Source organism: Entelurus aequoreus, linkage group LG15 (genome assembly GCF_033978785.1).
Source record: "Entelurus aequoreus isolate RoL-2023_Sb linkage group LG15, RoL_Eaeq_v1.1, whole genome shotgun sequence".
In the NCBI taxonomy this organism is placed as follows: Eukaryota; Metazoa; Chordata; class Actinopteri; order Syngnathiformes; family Syngnathidae; genus Entelurus; species Entelurus aequoreus.
The window spans coordinates 56,264,356-56,274,355 of record NC_084745.1 but is presented as its reverse complement, the minus strand read 5'-3'; the positions used below and the strand labels follow the sequence as shown (position 1 = coordinate 56,274,355).

The 10,000-nt window shown below is 28.2% G+C and overlaps 1 protein-coding gene across 8 annotated transcripts in view; it reads right to left on the bottom strand.

The window, feature by feature from the left end:
- LOC133630278 (rho GTPase-activating protein 12-like) overlaps positions 1-10,000 on the bottom strand; it is a 114,370-nt gene that overhangs the window by 35,107 nt on the left and 69,263 nt on the right. For 5 of the 8 annotated variants that reach the window (XM_062021771.1, XM_062021772.1, XM_062021773.1 and 2 more), the window contains 3 exons: positions 8,423-8,485; positions 5,840-5,901; positions 5,682-5,763 (listed from right to left, as the gene is read on the bottom strand). In XM_062021771.1, the coding sequence (XP_061877755.1) occupies positions 5,682-5,763; positions 5,840-5,901; positions 8,423-8,485 (207 nt within the window). The remainder of the gene's footprint in view (positions 1-5,681; positions 5,764-5,839; positions 5,902-8,422; positions 8,486-10,000) is intronic. The other 3 variants (XM_062021774.1, XM_062021775.1, XM_062021776.1) reach the window with 1 other exon arrangement.

Sequence of the window (10,000 nt, the reverse complement as noted above, 5' to 3'; positions counted from 1 at the left end):
GGGACTTTTGTTGTAGTGGATTTGACTTTTTTAATATTTAAATCTATTATTGTAGCAACATGGTTGTTAAAGTTAAGGATTTAGGTGATTTCTGATCGTTTGTGAGGGCACCGAAGGCACTTGAGCTTGTTGTTGTTGTTGTTTTGTTATGTTTATTTGATGTACAGTACTGTGTAGCACTTTAAATTGTTTTGAAGTGCACAAACCTTCACTAAAATATGACTTTTGTCGAGGTTGGAACCGATTATTCGAAATTTGCTTCACTATACAAACTTTTCTATTACGAACCTGTTTGAGAACCAATTAAGTTTGTAAATGGAGGTCCCGCTGCACGTGTTGTGAAGCGTTTACATGCTTTTTGTGTCACTGAGGATTTCACGGCAGGCGTTGTGATTCCCTACTTCGCTGGGCTGACTTTGAACACACCACAGTCAAAGCCAGGGGGTTGCCAGATGTCTCGATCGCACCAATTAAACTTGCCGCTCAAACGTCGACTGACTAATCAAAAAATGTTTTGTTTCTTGTGCGGACAAAGCAGGAACGACAAAAATGTGACGAAATATGAACTATTTATTGATGAAATCACACATTTGTCAGACCTACTTCCTGTTCCCGTCTACAGTGCTAAGCCTTCTGGGTAATGTGGTATATAAACATTTACTTCCTGTATTTATACATTTATTTATTCAGGCTAAGAACTTATTTTCATTTGCAATGCTGACCTGATCTGCCAAGTACAATCGCTAATGCTAATCAGTAGCATGTATATGGCATTTCCAATGTCAATTAGCATCGAGCTAAAACATTTGTTTTAAAGCCTTTCTTTTATGTTGCAATTTCACGGAAAATATTTTTTTTACTTCATGTTATTTTTTGCATGTTCTGATGCCAATTACTTCACATCAAATATTCCACTTTGAAATATATTTTGTGTAAAATATTGCATATTTTGTGTGTTAGCCATAAAAAACAACAACAATTTATATGACAAAAATGGCAAAAAACAGATTGAATTAAAAAAAAAAAAGTAAAACTTGATCTGAAGTTGATGGATATTTAAGTGTTGAAAGTGACTTATTTGTTAGCAGTTTTATGAGTGGGACCTTTTTTGATCCCGGATCATTTTTGTGGGATTTCTTTTTACTATCATTGCTAAAAAAAAAATATAATATTGAATCAAAATCAATGTTGTTATGAATTATTGACATATTTAAGGCTCCAATTACTTCACATCAAATATTACACTTTGTAATTTTTTTGTGGAAAATATTGCATATTTTGTGTGTTTGCCATAAAAAACAACAACAATTTATATGACAAAAATGGCAAAAAACAGATTGAATTTAATTTTAAAAAATGTAAAACTTGATCTGAAATTAATGGATTTTTAAGTATTGAAAGTGACTTATTTGTGAGCACTTTCATGAGTGGGACCTTTTTGGATCCCGGATCATTTTTGTGGGATTTTTTTTTACTATCATTGCTAAAAAAAAAATATAATATTGAATCAAAATCAATGTTGTTATGAATTATTGACATATTTAAGGCTCCAATTACTTCACATCAAATATTACACTTGGAAATATTTTTTGTGGAAAATATTGCATATTTTGTGTGTTTGCCATAAAAATTAAAATAAAATGTCTATAACAAAAAATGGCAAAAAAAAAAACGATTGAAAACATTAAAAAAAACAACAACAACCCTAATAACCGACAATTTGATCTGAAGTTGATGGATATTTAAGTGTTGAAAGTGACTTATTTTAATCACTTTTATGAGTGGGACCATTTTGGATCCCGGATCATTTTTGTGGGATTTTTTTTTTTACTATCATTGCTAAAAAAAAAATATAATATTGAATCAAAATCAATGTTGTTATGAATTATTGACATATTTAAGGCTCCAATTACTTCACATCAAATATTACACTTTGAAATATTTTTTGTGGAAAATATTGCATATTTTGCGTTTGCCATTAAAAAAAATTAAAAAATTCTATAACAAAAAATGGCAAAAAAAACAATTGAAAACATTAAAAAAAAACAAAAAAACCTAATAATCGACAATTTGATCTGAAGTTGATGGATATTTAAGTGTTGAAAGTGACTTATTTTAATCACTTTTATGAGTGGGACCATTTTGGATCTATAAGAATTTTATTTGGATTTTTTTTTTACTATCATTGCTAAAAAAAAATAGAATATTGAATCAAAATCAATTTTGCTATGAATTATTGACATATTTAAGGCTCCAATTACTTCACATCAAATATTCCACTTTGTAATATTTTTTGTGGAAAATATTGCATATTTTGTGTGTTTGCCATAAAAAACAACAACAGTTTATATGACAAAAATGGCAAAAAACAGATAGAATTTAATAAAAAAATAAGTAAAACTTGATCTGAAATTAATGGATATTTAAGTGTTGAAAGTGACTTATTTGTGAGCACTTTTGTGAGTTGGACCATTTTGGATCCCGGATCATTTTTGTGGGATTTTTTTTTACTATCATTGCTAAAAAAAAATATATAATATTGAATCAAAATCAATGTTGTTATGAATTATTGACATATTTAAGGTTCCAATTACTTCACATCAAATATTACACTTTGAAATATTTTTTGTGGAAAATATTGCATATTTTGTGTTTGCCATAAAAAAAATAAAAAAAATTCTATAACAAAAAATGGCAAAAAAAACCGATTGAAAACATAATAAGAAAAAAAAAAACCTAATAATCGACAATTTGATCTGAAGTTGATGGATATTTAAGTGTTGAAAGTGACTTATTTTAATCACTTTTATGAGTGGGACTCTTTTGGATCCCTAAGAATTTTAGTGTGATTTTTTTTTTTTACTATCATTGCTAAAAAAAAATATAATATTGAATCAAAATAAATTTTGTTATGAATTATTGACATATTTAAGGCTCCAATTACTTCACATCAAATATTCCACTTTGGAATATTTTTTGTGGAAAATATTGCATATTTTGTGTGTTTGCCATAAAAAACAACAACAATTTATATGACAAAAATGGCAAAAAACAGATAGAATTTAATAAAAAAATAAGTAAAACTGGATCCGAAATTAATGGATATTTAAGTGTTGAAAGTGACTTATTTGTTAGCACTTTTGTGAGTTGGACCATTTTGGATCCCGGATCATTTTTGTGGGATTTTTTTTTTACTATCATTGCTAAAAAAAAATTATAATATTGAATCAAAATCAATGTTGTTATGAATTATTGACATATTTAAGGCTCCAATTACTTCACATCAAATATTACACTTTGAAATATTTTTTGTGGAAAATATTGCATATTTTGTGTGTTTGCCATAAAAAACAACAATTTCTATAACAAAATATGGCAAAAAAAACGATTGAAAACATTAAAAAAAACACCAACTAACTAATAATCGACGATTTGATCTGAAGTTGATGGATATTTAAGTGTTGAAAGTGACTTATTTTAATCACTTTTATGAGTGGGACTCTTTTGGATCCCTAAGAATTTTAGTGTGATTTTTTTTAATTTATTATCATTGCTAAAAAAATATATAATATTGAATCAAAATAAATTTTGTTATGAATTATTGACATATTTAAGGCTCCAATTACTTCACATCAAATATTCCACTTTGGAATATTTTTTGTGGAAAATATTGCATATTTTGTGTGTTTGCCATAAAAAACAACAACAATTTATATGACAAAAATGGCAAAAAACAGATTGAATTAAAAAAAAAAAAATGTAAAACTTGATCTGAAGTTGATGGATATTTAAGTATTGAAAGTGACTTATTTGTTAGCACTTTTATGAGTTGGACCATTTTGGATCCTGGATCATTTTTGTGGGATTTTTTTTTACTATCATTGCTAAAAAAAAAAATATAATATTGAATCAAAATCAATGTTGTTATGAATTATTGACATATTTAAGGCTCCAATTACTTCACATCAAATATTACACTTTGAAACATTTTTTGTGGAAAATATTGCATATTTTGTGTTTGCCATAAAAAACAACAATTTCTATAACAAAATATGGGAAAAAAACCCGATTAAAACATTAAAAAAAACCAACAACAAACTAATAATCGACGATTTGATCTGAAGTTGATGGATATTTAAGTGTTGGAAGTGACTTATTTTAATCACTTTTATGAGTGGGACTCTTTTGGATCCCTAAGAATTTTAGTGTGATTTTTTTTTTTTACTATCATTGCTAAAAAAAAATATAATATTGAATCAAAATAAATTTTGTTATGAATTATTGACATATTTAAGGCTCCAATTACTTCACATCAAATATTCCACTGTGGAATATTTTTTGTGGAAAATATTGCATATTTTGTGTGTTTGCCATAAAAAACAACAACAATTCATATGACAAAAATGGCAAAAAACAGATTGAATTAAAAAAAAAAAAAATGTAAAACTTGATCTGAAGTTGATGGATATTTAAGTGTTGAAAGTGACTTATTTGTTAGCACTTTTATGAGTTGGACCATTTTGGATCCTGGACCATTTTTGTGGGATTTTTTTTTGCTATCATTGCTAAAAAAAATATATAATATTGAATCAAAATCAATGTTGTTATGAATTATTGACATATTTAAGGCTCCAATTACTTCACATCATATATTACACTTTGAAATATTTTTTGTGTAAAATATTGCATATTTTGTGTGTTTGCCATAAAAAATAAAAATACATTTCTATAACAAAAAATGGCAAAAAAAACGATTGAAAACATTTTAAAAAACCAACAACCTAATAATCAACGATTTGATTTGAAGTTGATGGATATTTAAGTGTTGAAAGTGACTTATTTTAATCACTTTTATGAGTGGGACCATTTTGGATCCCTAAGAATTTTATTTGGATTTTTTTTTTACTATCATTGCTAAAAAAAATAGAATATTGAATCAAAATCAATTTTGTAATGAATTATTGACATTTTTAAGGCTCCAATTACTTCACATCAAATATTCCACTTTGGAATATATTTTGTGGAAAATATTGCATATTTTGTGTGTTTGCCATAAAAAACCAACAATTTTTATAACAAAAATGGCAAAACAAACTGATTGAAAACATTAAAAAAAAAAAAAAAAAAAAAAAATCGACGATTTCATCTGAAATTGATGGATATTTAAGCGTTAAAAGTGACTTTTAAAAAATCACTTTTATGAGTGGGACCATTTTGAATCCCTGAAAATTTCAGTGGGATTTTTTTTTTTTACTATCATTGCTAAAAAAATATATGTTATGAATTATTGATCTATTGAAGGCTTCAATGACGTCATCAAGGGGGCGGAGTTTCCCAGTGGGCAACACTGTTAGCTTGTTAGCTTGACTTTGTCGCTGGTAAACAAGAGCAAGTTATTGCAAGTGGAAGTAATGCATGCGTTAAGTGGCTACTAATCACAGATCGGAGGAGACAGTCCGAGGTTAGTAGAAAGACGCGGAGGCGGACGTACAACACTCGTCTGCCAGGGTTTACGGACGGCAACACGAGGCTTGAGCGAATGCTTCCAGCTGCTAAGAAGAGAGAGGAGCAGCTCAGGAATGGAGTTGTTGCGGTCGTACGACTTGGGGAAGGATGAGAGGACAAAGCAATGAGCAGAGGACGACTAAGCACGGGAAGAGAGCTCCGCTAAAAAGGCCTACCCAGCTGGTGCTGCCCCCTTGACCTTTGGCGAAGAGGAGGGAGGAGCCCTGCAAGACCGTCCATGAAGACGCCCAGTTCTTCCTGCGGGAACACGAGAAGAACACCTGAGCAGCAGCACTTGGAGAACACCTGGGCAGAATCCCTTCCTGCTTCCCACCTGACTTTCTTGCCGTGCTCCGTCACTTTGGTGACGTTCAGGACGCCGCACTTCTCTGACGGCTGTGGAGGAACACACGTTAGAAGCTGCTAGGTGTCATGTACACCTGTCACCAGCAGAGGGAGACATTTGACACACGAACACGTGTCATGTACACCTGTCACCAGCAGAGGGAGACATTTGTTCCTCTTTGGAAACTATCTGCTCCAGAATCAATCAAGTCAAAAAGTAGGTATACAAATAAGGTCAAAGAAATACAGTAAAAAGAAAGTGAAAACTGGGTAACAAAATAAGGTCAAAAAGAAGGTAAGAAGTAGGTAAACAATAAGTGAAAAGTAGGTTAAAAAAGGGTAAAATGTAGGTAAAAAAAGAAGTTCAAAAGTAGGTATGAAGAAAGTGAACAGTGGATACAAAATAAGGTTAAAAAAAAAAGGTAAAACATTACATAAAAATAAGGTAGAAAGAGGGTCAAAGAAAGTAAAAATTAGGTGAAACAATAGGTAAAAAGAAGATTTAAAAAGTAATAGGTAGGTAAAAAGAAAGTATAAAAAAGGTAAAAAGGAGGTAAAAAACTTGTAAAAACTATGCAAAAAAAAGGTAAAAGGTAGGTAAAATATAAAGTAATGAATGATCAAAAGTATGTAAATAGTGGATGAAAAATAAGGTAAAATGTAAGTAAAAATAAGGTTAAATGAAAGTAAAAAATAGGTTAAAAAACAAGGTAAAAAATGGTAAGAAGTAGGTAAAAAACAATGAGAAGTCGGTAAGGAAATAAGGTAAAACGTGGGTAAAAAAAAAAGGTAGAAAGGTCAAAGGAAAGTAGGCAAAAATAAGCTAAAACAAGGTAAAAAATGAAATATAAATAGGGTATAAAGAAAGAAGACACAAGTAGTTGAAATAATAGAAGAAAATGAATGTTAAAAAAATTAAAAGTAGGTAAAAAGAAAGTATAAAAAAGGTTAAAAGGAGACAAACAGGTAAAAACTAGGCAAAAAAAGGTAAAAGGTAGGTAAAATATAAAGTAATAAATGGTCAAAAGTATGTAAATAGTGGATGAAAAATAAGGTAAAATGTAAGTAAAAATAAGGTCAAATGAAAGTAAAATGTAGATAAAAAATAAGGTAAAAAAGGTAAGAAGTAGGTAAAAAAGTGGGTAAAAAATAAGGTAAAAAGTTCAAAAGAAAGTAGGCAAAAATAAGCTAAGACAAGGTAAAAAGGAAATAAAAATAGGGTAAAAAGAAAGAAGACACAAGTAGGTGAAATAATATTAAAATTAAGGTTAAAAAAATAAAAAGTAGGTAAAAAGAAGGTATAATATAAGGTAAAAAGGAGGTAAGAAGTACGTAAAAAAGTAAAAACTAGGTTAAAAAAAGGTCAAACGTTGGTAAAAAATAAGGTAAAAAGAATGTTAGAAGTAGGTAAAAAGAAAGTAAAGAGAAGGTCTAAAGAGAGTAAAAAGTAGATACAAAAAAAGTAAAAAAAAAAAAAGTGAAGTAGTTGTTAAAAAGAAGGTAAAGAGAAGGTCATAAGGTAAAAAGAAGGTAAGAAGTACGTAAAAAGAAAGGTCAAAAGAAAGCAAAATGTAGATAAAAAATAAGGTAAAAAGTAGGTAAAAGACAGTGAGAATTAGGTAAGGAAATAAGGTAAAACGTGGGTAGGATATAAGGTAAAAAGGTCAAAAGAAAGTCAAAAGTAGGTAAAAATAAGGTAAAAAAAAGTAAAAATAGAGTAAAAAGAAAAAAAAAAGGAAAAAGGAGGTGAAACAGATAAAAATGAAGGTTTACTTTTTTTTTAAAAGACAAAAAATAAGGTAAAAATAAGGTATCATAAAAGGTGAAAAGGAGGTAAGAAGTTGGTAAAAAGAAAGTAAAAAGTAAACAAAAAATAAGGTAAGAAGTAGGTAAAAAGAAGTTTACAAGCAGGTAAAAAAGTCACATTTCCCACACAACATTCAACAGGGCAAGTCTGAACACAGAAATACAAAAACAAAAAATGACATACATTTTAAAATTATTTTAGCAATATAAATATATTCAAAATAACAATATACAACAATTTAATCTATATGTATATAAATATAATATATATTAATAAAATATAATTTCACAATATTAATAATTATTGATAAAATAGAGAATATTATATATTTTCTTAATAAACGGAATACTTTTATTACAGTTTACTTAAATGTATACTATCATACAATATAGTTTTTATTCATGTTATCTTCATTTTTAACATTGCTTAATTGCAATAAGTCAATATTATACATTCATGTATAATCTATTATTAATAGTTGTTGTACAAAGTATGAATATTACATATATATATGCGCAACACTCAACACTATTTATGATCTATTTATATTTATTATATTATTGTACTGTTATGTATGCATTGAATGATATATTTTGTACATGACTAATATTGTTTACTTTTTCTGAGCAGACAGTTGCTAGGCAACCTTAGTCTCCACTGATGGTTGTATGGTGGTCATCACCATTTATTTCATGTCTGATCGTTAGAAGGTGCCATGAAGATGGTGGTGTATGAGGATGAAGCAGTGCATGCTGGGATACTAACAGTAGAGAAGTGCTTAGGAGATGATGGGCAGGAGTCAGAGTCAGGAGAGCTGTGCTTGGGCGCCTAGCAACGAGAGGCGGGACATGATGAGTTCCTACCACCAAAGCAGTCCCTCCAGGAAACACCACGTCGCCATGCAACATTTCACGCAAATTCATTTTGGCCAATCAAATGTGTCCGTGGGCGGGGCTCAAACGCGCACGTCAACTTTGGCAATGAGCTCTGAATATGTGCTTTTATTATTATTATTATTAATATTATAATTATAATTATTATATATATTTAATTATAAATAAAAGAGTACAGTAATTTGGCAATGAGCTCTGAGTCTGTGCTTTTATTATTATAATTATTATATATATTATTTAATTATAAATAAAAGGGTACAGCAATTTGGCAATGAGTTCTGAGTCTGTGCTTTTATTAATATTATTATTATTATTATCATATATTATTTAATTATAATTAAAAGAGTACAGCAATTTGGCAATGAGCTCTGAGTCTGTGCTTTCATTATTATTATTATTATAATTAAAAGAGTACAGTAATTTGGCAATGAGCTCAGAGTATGTGCTTTTATTATTATTATTAATATAATATATATTATTTAATTATAAATAAAATAGTATAGTAATTTGGCAATGAGCTCTGAGTATGTGCTTTTATAATTATTATTACTATAATTATTATATATATTATTTAATTATAATTAAAAGAGTACAGCAATTTTGCAATGAGCTCTGAGTATGTGCTTTTATTATCATTATAATTATAACTATTATATATTATTTAATTATAAATAAAAGGGTACAGTAATTTGGCAATGAGCTCTGAGTCTGTGCTTTTATTAATATTATTATTATTATTATTATCATATATTATTTAATTATAATTAAAAGAGTACAGCAATTTGGCAATGAGCTCTGAGTCTGTGCTTTCATTATTATTATTATTATAATTAAAAGAGTACAGTAATTTGGCAATGAGCTCTGAGTATGTGCTTTTATTATTATTATTATTATTATATATATTATTTAATTATAAATAAAATAGTATAGTAATTTGGCAATGAGCTCTGTGTATGTGCTTTTATAATTATTATTACTATAATTATTATATATATTATTTAATAATAATTAAAAGAGTACAGCAATTTGGCATGGAGCTCTGAATATGTGCTTGTATTATTATTATAATTATAACTATTATATATTATTTAATTATAAATAAAAGAGTACAGTAATTTGGCAATGAGTTCTGAGTCTGTGCTTTTATTAATATTATTATTATTATTATTATTATATATTATTTAATTATAATTAAAAGAGTACAGCAATTTGGCAATCAGATCTGAGTCTGTGCTTTTATTATCATTATTATTATTATTATATATTATTTAATTATAATTAAAAGAGTACAGTAATTTGGTAATGAGCTCTAAGTATGTGCTTTTATTATTACATTAAAAAATTACATTTTTTTAAACCATTTTTAGGATTATGGTTATTTTCTTCATCTAAACAGGAAGATATAAACATCCCGTCAGTCTTTATCCCAGTGAGAGCAGACATTGTACAG